Below are 18,255 nucleotides of genomic sequence, written 5' to 3'. Positions count from 1 at the left end.
AAGATGATTAAACTTACTGGGAAAAAAAAGCAATTAAAATAATGTAAGGGTATTTTCAAATTATCTATTTTGCAAAAGATCCAGAAGGGTATGGCGATTTACATTACTGGAGTTTTGTTTATTTGTTTGTTTTTTCTAGCGATACCTGAAATTTCTTAAGTTTGGTGAGTTCAGGTCACTTACCTTCAATGGTACACTGGTCAGGGACTGGAATCTTCTTTCCCATTTCCATAGCATATGCTTTCACTTTACTGAGGTTTTCCTTTAAGTGCAAGTAGAGCTTATCATGGTATTCTACAGGCCTTGAGGTTGTATCTGGAGTTTCTTCCTGATAGTTTTCTTTAACTGTTTCTGGCAAATTCTCAGATTCTATATGTATAATACTTGGGTGTGAAACTGAAGAATTTACCAGTTGTGATCCATCAGTGTCTCCCTTAAAGGGCGACCTGTCATGTCCTTGGCCAAGTGGGTCTATTTCTGAAAGAGAGGTGCTGGCTGGCGTATCTCCACTCTCTACAACTTCCCCATCCTCTGAACTCAAGTCATTCGTTAGCGCGGTGTGCAAAGCCAAACTCTTTGACCTACAATACAAACAAAGGGAAGGCTGAGGCAGGTAAAGAAGCTGGGCTACCATTTACTGACAAGGAAAAGAAAGAATAATAACACTGTGGCAAAAGTTACTTCCTCTAGAGTGTGAAACTGAAAATTGGTGCTATTAACTGAATTTGATAAAACATACACATTATGTAATAAGCTAAACTTTTGTAGATCTAGGCTACCTCCCAAAACAAAGATTTAAAAATCAGTTTCATGGCAGAACTGGCTGGGAAATGGTGAACTTACATATTTATATTCTTTTTTCTACCTTTGCTTCTGCTTTTTCATCAGAAATCAAGAAAAGCTTTTGACAGTCATTCTCAATATCAGCATATTTATATTTAAGAAGTGTTTTTAAAAAATAAACCATAGGTTTGTGACTTTTATTTGAATTCTCCTTTTAATATAGCGAGCTTCTTTGGATAACGAAAGCACTGTGGATGAATTTTGCTAAAGGTAAAAGATATTTAAAAACCACTTAATAAAAGTGTGATAACAAAACTAATAGCAAACATGAAGCACATATTCTAAAAACCAGCCAAACAAAATTTATACCTATTAAATCTAATGTCTTTTCTTTCCTCCTTAGAAATTTGGTCCAAACTATATCTTCTGATTGAGCCAGGGGTGTTGCCCTCAGCATTTATTTTCTCTTCAAAAGCCTGTATTTTAACCTGGAGCTTTTCACGGTCTTCATTTTCATCAACAGTGAGGCTGGCTTCTTCCAGATTCTCAAGAAATTCAATTTCAGTGCTGGGTTTTCTCCTAAAAGAATGAAAATCATTGCATTCGATGCTCATCACATATACCCTTCAGAACAGTGTTAACTGCTAACTGCTTCTTATTCAAAACTGAAAACTGTACCTGCTCAATTTTTTAATTTGTCATTTGACAAATATTTATTGAGTAACTACTGTGGACACAGGTCTTTGAAATTGCTTCTACAGTGTATTCTGCCAGAAGTTTAGAAACATTGGTGTTTATGGCAACTTTGTATTAGAAATCCTTTTGAAGGATTCAGAGGACGAAAAGCAGTTTTTATGGTCATCTACCATATTCTTATCTAGCTTTCCAAAGCATGCTTTCATATGAAATTCATGCCAGGAATTTTCTAGAAAACTTATATATGCTGATCTGTATGTACTGAAATTATTATAATAAGAACATTTCAAATGGACTGTGTAATCTCATGGTTTTGTTATTTTAAGGAAATCAGGGGGGCTCTTCCATTTTATGAAGCAAGAAAAATCTTTCTGAATTTTATTATGTTGGAGGAAAGAGGTTTTCCATGAATGACATTAATAGTTCCAAATATCTTGTATAGTAGAATTTATAAAACACTCTGTGGGTCATTAAAATTACCTCCTTTAAGGCAGGGGTTATTTGTGAAATAACTTTGTTACCTCTCTAAGGGCTAACAGTGGCTTAGATAGAGTAAGACCCCACAGACAAGCTGCAGAAATAGCTCACTGATGCTCACTGAGGTGCTGAATGATTAGAGAAAAGTAGTATGCATTTATATTCCCTTACCTGCCTTCTAATATCGAGCCAGACTAGAGCTACTTTAATTTCAATTTAATAATCACTATCAATCATATAATTTGAGGTTAGGATTAATTCTTTCCTTATAAACACAAGGGTTAATAATCTCTAGAAATCCATTCACCAAGATGGCTTAATAATTCTGTTGGTTGTCTGTGTGTATTTACTTGGTTTTCGTATTTTTCCTAGAGGTTGAGGGAAGGCGCCTCAAATTCACAGAAAAATCCTGGCTTTTTCAAACATATGGCTATTTTTCCATAAGGGCCAAAGTAAACCTGTCATATTTCTTAAGTTAGGGTGAGAAAATAAAATCTTGGTTTTCTTAGCGGCACTGCTTTTTTAGGGAAAACCAACATAGAGGGGCTGTTGATGATTTTTTTTTCAGTTACTTTGTACCCATTCTGGGGCCATGTCTGTGGTGGGCATTGTTGAAGGGTTGTATCATGCAGCTTTTCTCACTGGCCTAGAGAGGGGTCCTGGCCTTGAGGGAGGGTTCCTAGTTTGGGGTCCTCAGGGGTTGGAGTCCTCCTGTTAGTCCAGCCCAGGGAGAGATGCTGAAGGTGAAAACTGGGAAGGAGAGTAGATCATCCATTAAGTAATAGGACATCGTTTATTGTGTAATAAGCTATTGCTGAGAAAATTTAAATGCATTTTTAATATAACTTTTATAGGCTTCCTATAGTTTTGCATACATAATGAAAAACTTATTTTCCATCCCATGATTGGGTGAAATATACAAGAGTAGATTTCAAGAACCAGCGCCTGGGAATAAAAGCTCATCTTGAAGATGCTTCCCTTTCTGACACACATAAGATACTGGCTGCCCACAAACACATGGGAGGTTTTTACATCTTCCAGCCCGAAGATTCTAAAAGCTGAATTTTTTACTCCTATTACAAATAAAATCAAGATAGTGCTGTCACTGGATGGTATTTTAAAAACCATCATGATTACAAAGGTTAATTTTAAAAGATCCTTCTCAAGATGAGAAATTTGGGAGCAGTATTTATTTTCTATCTATGTTAGTCCATGTATAGTCACGAAACTAAAGTATTCCTCTGGTCCCTTGGAACCTAATCACATTTCAAAAATGGAAGATACCTTTATTTTTGAACTTTATTTTAGAAATTTCTATAGCTGGGATTATTAAAACTTAAAAATTTGTGAAGTACAAAGTATACCCCAATATGTATATATAAGATGTTGAGCATTAAACAAATTTTTAAATCTCAAAACATACAAGTTGTTAGAGGTATAGTTTCTCATGAATTTACTAGTTTTTTCTTTCTACATAAAGCTCTGGGTTATAACAACAGTTTAAATAATAGCATTTTCTTCCAAAAACCTTCAAATTTCACATGATTATAGTAAATCTCCCTCAATAATTTTATTGGATCAGTTTCTGAATTTTTTAAATAAAATTTTCTTACTTATGGAGATCTTTTATTTCATGTCCTCTTCATACCAATTTCCCCATCTACAAAATGGAGATAATAACTATACTGAACTCATAGCGTTGTTGGGAAGCTGAAATGACAGAATCGGTGTGAAGCACTGTTCCTAGCACAAAACAGGAAGTCAGGAGATGTTAAATTTTATTATTATTAATTGTTATTATTATTATTACTCCTCTGGAAGCTTTATCTGTCCTTGTCTAGGCATTGTGTTAATGTAAAAAGAAAACACCAATGGCCTAGACACAGGCAGATCAATATTCCATATCCTGGAAGGCACTGATGTCCCCTGGAGAATGCTACGGCATCAGACTTTAGGAGAGGACAGTCACTCAGCCCCCTTTCCCTGCCCCTGTCTCCAGTCACCAAGTGTTGGCTGTTAAGCACCATGGACTGTGTGAGTCAGAGCTCTCGTACCTGGGAGCATGCCTTCCTTCACCTTCAGATTGCCTTACAGCATCCCTGAGGGGACTCTGGGCATGAAAGAAGTTATGGGTTAACCCTAGACATCTGCTGACCCAAGAGGGTTAGGTCAGGTGCCTCTGGGGCAGGTTGCCAGGTATCCAGCCAAATGTGAATTTCAGATAAACAACAAATATTTTTTTTTTTAGTATAGGTATGTCTCTAATGGGACATAGTAAAAAATATATTGTACTATACTAAAATGATTATACTTATACTAAAAAATTATTTGTTCTTTACCTGAAATTTAACTGGATGTCCTGTATTTCTATTAGTTTCATCTGACCACCCTATTCCTGGGTAAATCCCTGCTGCTCAGTGGGCAGGGAACTATAATGCTCATCCTTGTTCCCCTGTGCCTGGCACAGTGCTTGACACTCACAGGTACCTGAAGTGTTTGCAGAATAAATGAACTGAGACCACCTACATCTCTGAAGCCAGCCTGCTCCCTGCACCCACAAAAAACCCTCTGGAGGTCTACCAGATGTCTATGAAGCACTGGCTGCTTCTCCTGGTCCATGGGGAGTAGGGGATGGGGCAGTGTCATCTGGTAAATATCAACTGTGGAGAGAAGCAAGGAGCAAGAGTAGGAGTGAAAAGAGGGATTTGCAAAGGGCTAAATAAGTAAAGAAGCAACAAGAAAATGTCTGGGCCAGAAAAATCATCTCTAGATATGAGGCTGATGAGTGTTACTGATGAGTAGGTTTCTCACCACAACGAATTTCTCTCTTATACACGATCTTCCTTGTTTTTATGATTTGGAGATTTTATAACACAGGAGTCAGGGGATAGGGGTGGTAATGAAGGGTCTCCAAGGTAGCCAAAGCCACAAGATGGACCAGAGAGAATTTTCTGTTACTGGTCATCAATCCACCTGGATTTGTCACAGAGTTTTGCTGGCAGAGAATTAGGATAAGTTTTTGTTCCAATAGGTTGAAAGGTCAGAAAATGGTAGGTAGAAGTTCGAATTTATAAAAAACACTCACTGCTCCTTGACTTCTCCTCTTGGTTTTTAATTTTAGTATAAATAGATAGGAGAGGATTGTTCAAAAACAAAAATCTTTTAGAGAGAGAAACTCTGCATTCCTTTTGGAGCAAAGAAATGCATCACAAATGTGAAAGTATGGGTGGAGAGTGGAGGTCCTGGTCCTGTTTACATTTATTTGTGGGGGCCAGGGAGTTGGGCTCATGCAAGGAGGTTATTTTTTTTTCCATTTGCTGCTTTTAACTCCAGAGGTAATTTTACAGAAATCTTTGTCAGAGTTCTATAATCCCCTAAATATTAACTTGGCTTTAACTCAACATGCCACATTACAAGAGGCTCAGATGATTTCCAGTCTGAACAGTTTTTGGTGTCTATTGCCAAGGTAAAGTTTGTAAAAGCATCTCTAGGGATACCCAGGAAGGGCAGGGGAAGGCCTAATTATCTCCCTCTTGTGTGAGCGGGACTCCCCCTTAGAAACGAATTGGTCCTTGGGCAGTTCACTGCTCTCACTAAGCTGGGAGATGAGACTATAAAGCTGGAAGAGGCGGAGAGATTGGCAGCCTCTCCTCCTGGCTCCTTAAATCAAAGAAAAATAATATTAGTTAACTTTTGATGAGCTTGGCTTATGATCCCATGCCCAGGATATGTATCCTGCAGAGTTGAGCTTGTTAGAGGAGAAGTAGGAGAATATGATGGACCAAATCCACATAGGAGTCCTAAATTCTTAGGATGTTATGTTCCCTACTCTTCAGCAGTTTCTTGGGTCATCAATCATCATAAGAATGACAGAGATGATCCCCCAACTCCACAGCACTGTCATCTGTTTTGGAACTGAAATGAGTAATGCCTCTGGAAAAGCTAAACTTGAACACTAAGGGAAAGGACAATGTTGAATCCAAATTCTTGGTACTCTCTTCTGCCCCTGACTGCCTCAGTGCACAAGAGCAGAGACCAGCAGGTGCTCAGTTATATGGGCACCAGTATATAGAACTTGCTGAAATGAAATGACTCCATGGTTTATTTCATTCACAACAAGATTCTTTTTAGGGGCTTCGAAAGGAGAGCGTGATGGGGAAATAGACTGAATATTGCCTTCCAGGGAAAAGATCTAGGTTTATGACTCCAATCTCCTGTTTGTTAGTGACAGGCAAATCTCTTTATGACTTTTCTATTATCTAAAAATGGGATCAATGATACTGTATCACCAGACTGCTGAAAACATTATAGAAGATAATGGATTTGACAGTGTAGCCCAATACAGAATGGGCATGAAAATGTCAAATAGTAAAACCCTAGGGCTTCCCTGGTGGCGCAGTGGTTGAGAGTCCGCCTGCCGATGCAGGGGACACGGGTTCGTGCCTCGGTCCGGGAAGATCCCACGTGCCGTGGAGCGGCTGGGCCCGTGAGCCATGGCTGCTGAGCCTGCGCGTCTGGAGCCTGTGCTCCGTGACGGGAGAGGCCGCAGCAGTGAGAGGCCCGCGTACCGCAAAAAAAAAAAAAAAAACCCTAGGTAGCTACTGCCCAATGTGGACATTTGATACCGAAAGAAGGCAGCTTGTACAGGTGATACCAAACCTGGAAGATAAGCTTCTTCTTTTTCTAAGCCAGGAAGGACCATACAGTCCCTCCTACCTCTGCAGCATCCTAAAGACTGTGGACTATAGGAGAGCGACCCTCCCTACTGTGTGAGCATACAAGGACTGGGATATAGAAATGGTCAATTTTTAAAAAATCTCTGTACTTCAAGGATGAATTCTGAGCAATTGCAGGCATGGAGAGAGAACGTTCTGCTAATAGAACAAAAGTTTAAAAGTCCTGATAGGAGGAAGTGATCACTCTAATACAGATGCTCAGTCATTTGTTCTCTTTTCATTTAACCAACACGAGAAGGAATGGGACACAGAAAAAGATCAGCAAAAAGTGCAAAGCCTCTGCCCTTGCTGCTCAAAGTGAGGTTGCTGGACCAGCAGAATCAGCATCACCTTAGAGGTTGTTGGAGATGCAGAATCTCGGGCTCCATCCCAGACCTGCCGAATCAGAGTGTGCACTTTAACCCAATCCCCAGGTGTTCCAATGCATATTCAAGTTTGAGAAGCACTGGCCCAAGCACTGAAAGAACAGAATCTGAAGCAGACCAGGGCAGAGGCACTTTCCCTTAATCAAGCAAAGCTGCCGAGGGTTTCACTAATTCTGTAGTGAGGTGAGACTTAATAAACTGTGTGTGGGACTCCTCTGGTGGCAGAGAGGTTAAGAATCCATCTGCCAATGCAGGGGACATGGGTTTGATCCCTGGTCCGGGAAGATCCCACACGCCATGGAGCAACTAAGCCTGCACTCTAGAGCCCGTGCTCCGCAACAAGAGGAACCACCACGATGAGAAGCCCGCACGCTGCAAAGAAGAGTGGCCCCCGCTCGCCACAACCAGAGAAAGCCTGCACGCAGCAACGAAGACCCAACACAGCTAAGTAAATAAGTAAGTAAATAAATAACTGTGTGTTATTTGGAGTTGGAGTGTGGTAAACTGTATGCAGTCCCCTCACATTCCATAGCTTTATCCTTCTCAAGCCTTCCAGGGTCTTTATCAGTTCTGAGGTAAAGGTACCGTTGCACTTTTTGCCCCTGACAGATACTGGTTCAGATGGACCCAGAATTATTAGTCAAGGTTCCTGAGCCTAGAATGGGCAGACCTGGTGAGCGGCAGCCTTACCAGAAGGCTGACAGATCCTAATAAACTGTCATCTGGATGTGGCACAAGTTACAAAAGCACTTTGAAAATTATAAAAGAGTACAAAAATGTAACATAGTAATGTAATCAGAACACTCTGAATCAGGGGTGAGAATTGTAGAGACAACACGCTCCTCCTTTTCCAGGCTAACTTTTTTTCTGGGAACGTGAGCAGGTAATGGGGGCTGGCCACGAGGATTAAGGAGAGGGTATCTGCCATGAAATGCAACCACTGAGAAGAGGGAAAAAGGTAAGACGCTGTCACTCACCATCGTTTAATACTGGAAGAGCAGGGCAATGGTTAAGTTATCCTTTGTGATACATCCCCTCAGCCGGTCTGCCCATTAGTGAAGCAGGCCCTCTGCCATCTCCATTTCACAGATGGAGAAGCTGAGACACAGAGACATCGACTAATTTACTGAAGATCAACGAGTAAACCCAGCATTAAACGCAAGTATCCACCTCCAGGGTTCACCGGCTTCATACCCTCTTCCCCCTGCCTCTCAGGAGGTGTTTCCTTCAGTTTGCCTTTGACTCTACCACACGAAGAAGCAATACATATTTTGGGACTGGTGATAGCACAGTAACCAACAAGAATTATTATATGCTAATGTCGCCGAGTAACATCCTGTGGGAACACACCAGAACAGAGTTGACATATAATCACTGAGCAACCCTTCACAGAGGTCTGAAAAATAAATTCTGGTGTCCCCTTTAACAAAAACTGAAAGGTGTTCAAAACTCAGGAAACAGCATGCAAACAGCAACTTCAGAGTTCATTTATGATGGATACCAGAAAGAAACAGGGAGCTTTTGGGGAATGAAAATAGCAAACAGCTGGGTCATCAGGGTCAAGTAGACGGTTTTGCGGTACACGGGCCTCTCACGTTGCGGAGCACAGGCTCCGGACGCGCAGGCTCAGCGGCCATGGCTCACGGGCCCAGCCGCTCTGCGGCACGTGGGATCTTCCTGGAACGGGGCACGAACCCGTGTCCCCTGCACCGGCAGGCGGACTCTCAACCACTGCGCTACCAGGGAAGCCCAAGTAGAACTGTTTTATCCTCAGCTGTCACCCTTCCCACAAGGGGCCGTCTAGGATCAAGTCCCTCTCACCTCTCCTCCCACAGCACAGGTTTTCCTTTCCTCCAGGCTAAAGCTCTGCTGTTCCCTGTCTTATCTGAAAGGGGAAGCCAAACCACAGAAGCCTGATGAAAAGCTATTTTCTCTTGTGTGTCCTGTGTTTTGAACACAGCTGTGTTACAGGGAAGGGGCCTGCCCCCCGCCCACCCCCCGCCGGCAAAGGTGTGATTGTGCCTCTCACACTCCGGGCAGGGCTGTCCACACTGGCAGAGCCAGCCCCTCTGCGGCCTTGCGCTCCCTGAGGCTGCTTCATCGGCTCCAAAGCTGGTAATGCTGTCTCCCACCTACCTCTCTTGCTGATAAACGAATTCCTGAAATACCTTTCCAGGCCTTCGCATCACCATAAATGCTGCTTTAAGGAAGGACAAATGGTGGAAGTAAATTAACAGCAGATGGAACGTAAATGGTACCACATGACAGACTTAACTTCTTCAGTAAGAAGAGGGGCAAAAAACCGAAGCCCTTCCTTCCCTACACATGGAGGAGTAACAAGAACCACAGCTACTGCCACAAATGGTTGTTCCGATTTTCTCTTTATACAAGTGACCACCCTAGACCTCCCTAGATTGAAAACATATACATGTTTTTTATGAAAACTCTGGTTACCTTGGTGGGGTGAAATTGCATTCAGCTTTTCCTAAGCAGGGGGCAACACTGACCAGAACATCACATGTTTTTAATTATGGTCCTGAATCTCCTTATGTACATTTTTCGAGCCAACAGTTGCTCTCAAAGAATCAATTTCTCTTTGTATAAACATGTCTTGCCTAAAAAAGTGGGAGCTCTTGTAAGAACTTTTAAGACTCTGTTTTCCTTCCACAGTGCATAGGCTCTGAATATTAGCTCTCTCAAGTTTCGGGGAGACTGGAGGGTAAACAGAAAGATACCTAGCACTTCAGCATAGGACTTCAGGTGTGGAGGAGTGGAGAGGCAATGTGAGCTGTAGCAGGGCAAAAGAGAGAAGGTCACCATGGGCATGGGTGGGTGGGGAAGACCTCCTGGGGAAGGGATACCAAACTGGAGTCCTGGATAAGAGCAGCCTTCAGTGGGAAGAGAGGCACAAAGAAGGCATTCTATTGATAGAAGGTAATAATAAAGGTTAGTGTGGTATCACTTTGGGGAGGAACAGGCAAGTCACCCCTGACATTCCTTTAAAATTCCTTTATTAATGAAGTACTGTGAATACTGTAAATCTTGCCCACACTACAATTTGAGATACACTGGACTACACTAAAGGAAGAAACGAAAGAAAACTATGAGCTGATGTCTGGGCAATTACACTATTGCCCCTCGAAGAACTACCATGAACCTAGAGGTGAGTAGGGGTTGGGTAAAGAATTTTACTTTGGGGACTTCCCTGGTGGCACAGTGGTTGAGAATCCGCCTGCCAATGCAGGGGACACGGGTTCGAGCCCTGGTCCGGGAAGATCCTACGTGCCGTGGGGCAACTAAGCCCGTGCTCCGCAACTACTGAGCCCGCGCTCTAGAGCCCGCGAGCCACAGCTACTGAGCCCATGCGCCTAGAGCCCGTGCTCTGCAACAAGAGAAGCCACCGCAATGAAAAGCCGGAGCACCGCAATGAAGAGTAGCCCCTGCTCGACGCAACTAGAGAAAGCCCACGCACAGCAACGAAGACCCAGCGCATCCAAAAAAAAAAAAAAAAAAAAAATTTCAAAAAAAAAAAAGAATTTTACTTTGTTCTTGCCCATCCACAAAGTTTTCTCCACTATGCTTTAGTATGAAGCCTCTGTAATCCTAATATATATTAAAAGACATTGTTGTTGTGACAATGTAACAATATAACATAGTAAAAGCTCCCAGAGCTGAATCCATCACATGGTAGGAGCTGGTTAAAAGCTTGATCAGACTCAGAAACATGGCCTTCTCTGAAAAGATGGCGAGAAGAACCTGGCTCCCTGCTCTCTGCAGTTTGGCTGTGGACTCGGTAAAGAGCCATCACTCCTAAACTCTGAGGCTGTGCCTTCAGAGACTGTGTATCACACCAGGGTTGGGTTCTGATGTGATTCCCAGATGTCAAGATGGGAACCCTGGAATGACAGGTTGCAAAGGGTCTCACAGTTGGAAAAGGGTCTCTGCAGTCCATGTTGCTTTGCTATACATTCCAGACACACATTGACTCAAATCCCCTGTTCCACCCTGTCATCCACTTCTTTGATGTTCAATGCATGAAATTTAGAATAAACCAAAACTCTGGGGTGACTCCAAGGAGGGGAGATGTCCTTTCCTTGTGAACATAATCTCCTTATTCTATCGTCCCTTCATTCTCTCCCACATACTGTTGTTTCATTTCCTTCCCTCCACTGTGTCACTGCTTTCCATTTACAGGTTTCCCCCGCTATCTGAGCATTCCTATGAAACCTTTCCTAAGCTGAAATGGGTATAAGGTGAAGAAGCGATTACCTTTTTTTTGTAAAAGTGAAAATCCTCTTCGGATTTCTTTCCGTTAGCAAAAACAGATACAATTGGCCCTCCATATCCCCCCTTCCGCATCCTCAGATTCAACCAACCACAGAATGAATTCTGAATTCTGATCTGCAATTGATTGAAACTGAGGATGTGGAACTAGCCTGTACAGGGGTCAACTGCGCTACACCATTTTATAAAAGGGACTCGAGGATCGATGGATTGATGGCTTTTGGTATCCAAGGGGTCCTGGAATCAAGACGACTGTACTAATGTAGGTCTTTCCTCAAAGCAAAGGGGCGTAAAGTGAACTTTTGAAAAGTGAGGGATACCCGTATCTCGAAATCAGATTTAAACCTACCGAATAGGTTTTGACTATATTTTACCTTCCATTGCCTACCTCTCACCTCCCACCTGATTCTTAAAAACAAAGAATAAACACAGTCTCACCACTACTATCACCATCACCACCAAAACAACCAAAGAACATACACCCGTTTAATCAAGCCAGAGGTTAATGCTTTGTGTTAAAACTTTCCTTAAAGGTAACTTTCTCCCCCATGACTTTGATGGCTTTGGCTAGGGTGTGAAAGCTGGATCTGAGGGAACTGTGACGCCCCCAGGCCTGGGACTTAGGGCTGGGTCAGGTGCCCTTTCTCCTTTCCCTCTGCTTTCCCCTTGTGCCTTCTTCCTGGCCCCTCTTTCTCCCTACCTTTTCTCATTTCTCCTATTTACCTCCCCACCCCTGCTTTCTTTTCACAATTTCCATCCCTCAAACCTTCCATCCCTAGTTGGGGCCAAGCCTAACCTCCTACTAAGACCACCTATGGCAAACTGTCCCCAATTCTGATGGTGCCTGATTAGAGCAGCCTCCCTGGCACCACATGCATTGGCAAAGGCGTCTTCTAGTCCAAGGATCACTGACTGCTCAGCCAGCACACAGCTGTCAGGAGCCAGCCTCTCTTTCCCCAGCTTCCCATGGGTCCTGGCAAGCAAATGGTTCAATGGTTAGTGGCCACCCAGCAGGCTACTTAGGGCTCATACAGTTGTGAAAGGTATAGAGCTTTTCTCCTATCTTGACACCCTCTCTTTTTAATTTAAAAAAATTTTTGAATTAATTTTTATTGGAGTACATTTGATTTACAATGCTGTGTTAGTTTCTGCTGTACAGCAAAGTGAATCAGTTATACACATACATATATCCACTCTTTTTCAGATTCTTTTCCCATATAGGTCATTACAGAGTATTGAGTAGAGTTCCCTGTGCTATACGGCAGGTTCTTATCAGTTATCTATTTTACATATAGTAGTGCGTTTATGTCAATCCCAATCTCCCAGTTTTTCCCTCCCACCCCTTCCCCCTTGGTAACCATAAGAAAAATAGGGAACGCTTCACGAATTTGCATGTCATCCTTGAGTAGGGACTATACTAACCTTCTCTGTATCGTTCCAATTTTAGCATATGTGCTGCCAAAGCAAGCACCACTCTCTCTTTTTTAATCCACAATTGCTGTTATCTTTCTTTTGCTTCTCCGGAATTAATTTCAAAATCTAAATGTTTTGCATGGCTGTCCTGTTAGTCAGCCTCTGGTGGTTTATTATTTAGATAAAAACATTCATCCTGAAATACAGGAACAAGAAAAGTGGAAGTGTGCTTACCTGGTGCATCAAATAAAAAATCATCCGATTAATTCAGTCATTTGGCACAAAGGAGGCTCCCGTCTCCTCCAGTTTTTCATTCTCTCTAGGATGCTAATTGTTTTTCTTTTGATAGTCTTGTAATTTTGGCCTGAAGTCTAAAATCTGGCCTGCTGGGCTATGTGTCAGATTTGTAAATTAGATGACATCTGTTTTGAATTTAATCCATCTTTAATTTTCTTTTGAGCTCTCTTCCCTTATTCATTTCCCCTTCAATTGTAAGGATCAGACTTTGCTGGATGCTTTAGACAAAAGTGTGGACCTTTCTGCTTTGTGGGGCACAGATTAAAATTACTGAAGCTAAATGGTCACAATGAAGGCTATTCAGAGAAAAGATGTGGGGAGAGAAGCCTAGCAACCATCCTAGAGAGGATGAGCAGCTAATACAAAAGCCTGGCTGTCCACACCAGCCTTTTTGAGATTCCCACCGAATACTTAAAATCGATTAGAAGGAGACTGACAGAGAGGGTTGAAACGGGTGAAGTATTTTGAATTGAGAGAGGCTGAGGTGGTGGCAATGGTGGTGGTGTTGGTGTATGTGAAGGGAGTGGTGACCTTTCATCTCTTCACATTTAATTTTTTTTTCCCTCAGAAAAATAATAAATGGAGGAGAAATGCATTTTCCTAATGCAGACTCATATTTTGACAGTGAGACCTCATTATTTTCTCCTGTCTACATATCTCCTAAATTCTTCTTTTCATGTGGAAGTTGTTCATTGCTAATTGGATTGGGCCTGCTTATTAAGAATCATTTTTCCTGTCAGAATGCCTAATGTAACACCCTTGTATAACATGTTTTTCCTTTATACAAACCCTTTTTCACACATATAAGCTAATGTAGAGTCAACTGGCCTCTTGAAACTTTGCCTGTGTAGAGGCAAGAAAGAATGGATAGACTACTGGCCAGAATACGTGCCTGAGCTTTCACATCTGACGCACACACCAGTCACCACTGGAAGAAGAAATGAGCAGGCTAGCTGAGCACAGAATGTAAAGTGGCTCCCCTGAACACCAGCTGTAGAAGCTCTAAACTGAATTTCCCCACATCATGAAAATTGGCCAACAGTGACTTTGTGCTTGCACATAGATGACAAATCATCCCTTCATGATGCTGGCTTTGGATTTTTTGGATGCTGCCATGTGTGTAGGCTGCTGCTAGGCAGGTCAAGGGGTCTGTGTAAATGCTGTTTTTAAATGGAATATGTAAATGGTTCTCAACTGGGGGTGATTTTTATCTCTAAGGGGACATTTAGCAGTGTCTGGAGACATTTTTGGTCGTCACAGCTGAGGGGGAGGGTTGCTACTAGCATCTGGTGGGCAGAGGCTGGGGAAGCTCGTAAGTACTGTAGAATGCACAGAACAGCTCCACAACCAAGAATTATCTAGCCCAAATGTCAATAGCACCAAAATTAGAAAACCTGGTATTACAGGCATCTATACTAGACATTGAACTAGGCAGCAACAGATTTTTATACGCTCAATCAAAACTATGGTGTTGAGAGAAAAGAGCACTTGCTATCTGGCTTCCTCAGATGAATAGCTATTGTTGACTTTGATGACCATCTTGGCCATAAAATATTCTCTGTGTGGAGGGGGCCAAGAGGTCCTCCAGATGGGCTCCCCTCCTGCTACATCTTTTCTTGGTTATCAGCATCCTCTTCCATATGTATGTGGTCACTCAAGCTAGATATCTTTGGGTTTTCATTCACTCTCCTCCCCTTCTCCTTACCCCACCTCTCACCGATAATCGATTCTTCCTAATTCCAAGCTCTCTCACTATAAAGATCTGTCCTGACTTCTTAGGTTCCCCACCTCTGATTTAGCCCAGGCCTCGCTCACCATGGAGGGAGCCTACTGCTAAGCCCCCAGTAAGAGCATCCTGGCCACTCTCTCTCTTGCCAGCCTGCAGCTCCAGCCAAATCCATTCAGGGCTGCACCATGTCAGCCACTTCCTCATCCACCTAGTCCTTTAGTGAAGAAATATTTATTGAGTGCCCACTATCTGCTAGTTACTGTGCTAGGAGCAGTGTTCATTCCCTGGATTAAAATCTTTCCAAGCCGCCATGTTGCTTACAGGACAAACTCCTTGCTTCTCTGAGAATCTGCCTTTGACCTAACTTTTCAGTTTACTCTCCCACCCTCCACTGATGTATTCACTCCAGCCACGATGAACGAATTGCTTTTCGTTAGTCTGGGTCACACACTCTTAAGCTCTTTTATCTTTGCATGTGAGGAGTGTCCTTTCTATTTGGAGTATCCTTTCAACGCTTATCTGGGGAACTTTCATTCATCCTGTGCAACTTAATCTGGTACCTACGCAGATGCCTGGCACATGGAAGCTACTCAATAAACATGGAATGAACTTAAATTTCACCTTCTTTGTGAAATATTCTTCGTTTCCCTGGCTGTATGTCTCTCATGCTCCACAGCCTGCTATATGCACTTCCATTAATCCTGTCACATGCACTGACCGTGAACCCTTTGAGGAACGGTGTTTTATGTCTTATGTTTTGTTTTATATCTCTTGGGACCTCCAGGCTCTGTGCCATGCTGGACATAAAGTGGACCCTTGTGACTAAATGTTCACTATTTTGTAAGGATGGCTTCTTGTGTTTTTGGAATGCTGTTTCAGGCTGAAAATGATATGCATCATTTGTTAGCCCCAAAACTCACAAAATCTGATGCTAGTCTCAAATGTGCCTTGCCCCTTCTCCATAACTGAATACCTTCCAGTGCATAGGATCTGAAATTTGAGTCCATCTTTTATCACTTAGTTACTGTGTAACCTTGGGAAGAGATTTAACCAGTCTCTGAGCCTTTGTTTCTTCTTCTATAAAATAGGAATAATGATAATTGCCCTTCTTACCCCTTAGGGTGATCATGAGAATCAAATGAGATGATGAATTTGAAAGTACTTTGTGACTTCTAAGGTCATAAAACTTTCCAAGTGCCTCCTTATTCAAAATGTAGCAAAACATAATAAAACCCCTCCCTCAATCCTGCATGGTCTTTATTTTTTTCCACAAACTTCTTGAAAGGACCAGATTTGTTTATTGTATCCACCCTTTCCCTTCAACCCCAGGCATCCTGTTTTATGTCCAGCCATACCACTGGCAGCTCACTCACTACAATCATCAATAATTTTCTAATTGCTAATATCTGTGGACACTTTTCTGTCCTTCCTTCATTTGACCTGACTCCAGTCTGCTTCTGCCTGAGATGTTCTCTGCACTGGGGCCAGAGTGAGCTTCCTGAAACATGGATTCTGATCATATCCTAACATGTAAAAACCCACCATGATTCCTCACAGCCTCCAGGATAAAATTCAAACTCCTTAAGAAGGTCTGTCATGTCCTGCATCATCTGGTCCCTGCCTACCACTTCATCAGTATTACCTAATGTCGCTCTCCTTATTACACACACCCTAGCCAGACAAAATGACTTCTGTTTCCAGAAAGTGCTGTGCTCTTTCACATGCTGCCCCAAAGCCAGCCTGGTACAATCTGGTCATCTTTCAAGACTTGGTTCAAAATATCACCTCTTTTGGGAAGCATTCCCTGATCTCAGCTTCCCATTCCTCTCCATTCCATGCAGAAGTAGGTACCCCCATCTCTGTGTTCCCCAAACTCCTTGACAGCATCATAATCAGCATAATCTTCCCACTATTCTCTAATTACCCACTCGATATTTACCTCCTCGCTAGATAATGAGCTCTTTGGGTAAAGGAACATGTTTTATCTCTCAATATGTGTAGCTTTTGGCAGGGTTCCTGGTATAGAGTAAGCAACTGTTAAATGCTTGTTAAATAAATAAACAAGTTATATAAACATTATTATTTGCACTACATTCTTATTTCTTTACCGTATTTTTTACACTTTTTTTAGGATTGTTTTGGTTACATTCTGGTTTTCACAGACTTAGAAAAAATTCTGGCAAATGTCATAATTTATTCAGAAGTTACTCTATGTTGAGATAGTGAGTTTGGCTTTCTTTGGGAACTTCTATGCTTACAAAAGAAAACATAGCCTTTTGTGCTATGTCTCAGTGGGTTCACAACAGATCCTGAGGTACCCAGGGATCCCTGCTCACCTGTCACTTCTGGCCTTGGTGGTTTCCAGTTGTCGCGTAAGGAGCTTGGCAATGGCAGTGAAGCTGTTGCTCATGCGGAAGATGTCTCTGCTCTGAGGGCCCAGGATGGAGGAGAAGGTGTCCGTGATGCTCTTAATCTCCAGCAGGAGAATATGGTGAAACGAGTGCTCCATGCTGGCCAGCTGACTCACCAGGAACGGCAAGCAGCTCCTGGCTCTCTCCTGCCAAGAACAATGGAGAACGTGTACAATTGTTGGTGGGGATAGAAACTGCTGCAGCCACTATGGAAAATAGTACGGCAGTTCCTCTGAAAATAGAACTACCCTATGATCCAGTAATCCCACTTCTGGGAATCTATCCAAAGGAAACGAAGTCATTATCTCAAAGAGATATCTGCACTGCCATGTTCATAGAAGCATTATGTACAACAGCCAAGACATGGAAGCAACCTAAGTGTTCACTGACACATGAATGGATAAAGACAATGTGGCATATAAGTATGGAATGAAACGTTATTCATCCACAAAAAAGAAGGAAATCCTGACATTTGTGATTACACGGATGAATCTGGAGGGCATTATGCTAAGTAAAACAAGCCAGACAGAGAAAGACAAATACTTTATGGTATCTCTTATGTGTAAAATCTAAAAAAAAAGGTCAAACCCAAAAAACAGAGGCTAGAAAAGTGGTTGCCAAGGACTAGTGGGGGGGGGGAATAGGGAAAAGTTGGTAAAGTGTATAAACATTCAGTTATAAGATGAATAGGGTCTGAGTATCTAACGTATAACATAGTGACCATAGTTGATAACACTGTATCATGTAATTGAAATTTGCTAAAACATATGGGATAATGGATGGGTTAATTAACTTGATAGGGGGAATCCTTTCTCAATGTATATGTATATCAAATCATTTGTTGTACACTTTAAATATCTTATCATTTTACTTGTCAATTATACTTTAATAAAGCTGGGGTGGTGGTGGTGGGGAAGAACGATGAAGAACTAAGGTCTATATTTTAAAAAAAAAGTCAGAGTCCCATGACCTGCAGATGACAATTCTATGGGGAATTTACTTAGAGAGCTAGCTGAAGCTAACAATGTTTCATTCATAATGCCTCTTAATTGGCTTCTTTGAGG

The 18,255-nt window shown here is 42.2% G+C and overlaps 1 protein-coding gene across 3 annotated transcripts in view; it reads right to left on the bottom strand.

Annotated features, from left to right (window-relative positions):
* Positions 1-18,255, bottom strand: part of VEPH1 (ventricular zone expressed PH domain containing 1) — a gene marked incomplete at both ends in the record, with an annotated part of 216,361 nt that overhangs the window by 100,466 nt on the left and 97,640 nt on the right. For all 3 annotated transcript variants that reach the window (XM_079705451.1, XM_079705452.1, XM_079705453.1), the window contains 3 exons: positions 184-581; positions 1,153-1,362; positions 17,117-17,337. In XM_079705451.1, coding sequence (XP_079561577.1) covers positions 184-581; positions 1,153-1,362; positions 17,117-17,337 — 829 coding nt within the window. The remainder of the gene's footprint in view (positions 1-183; positions 582-1,152; positions 1,363-17,116; positions 17,338-18,255) is intronic.

This window comes from Hyperoodon ampullatus (assembly GCF_949752795.1).
Source record: "Hyperoodon ampullatus genome assembly, chromosome: 5".
NCBI classification, from domain to species: Eukaryota; Metazoa; Chordata; class Mammalia; order Artiodactyla; family Ziphiidae; genus Hyperoodon; species Hyperoodon ampullatus.
The sequence above is the reverse complement of the archived record's forward strand: the minus strand, read 5'-3'. Positions and strand labels throughout refer to the sequence as shown.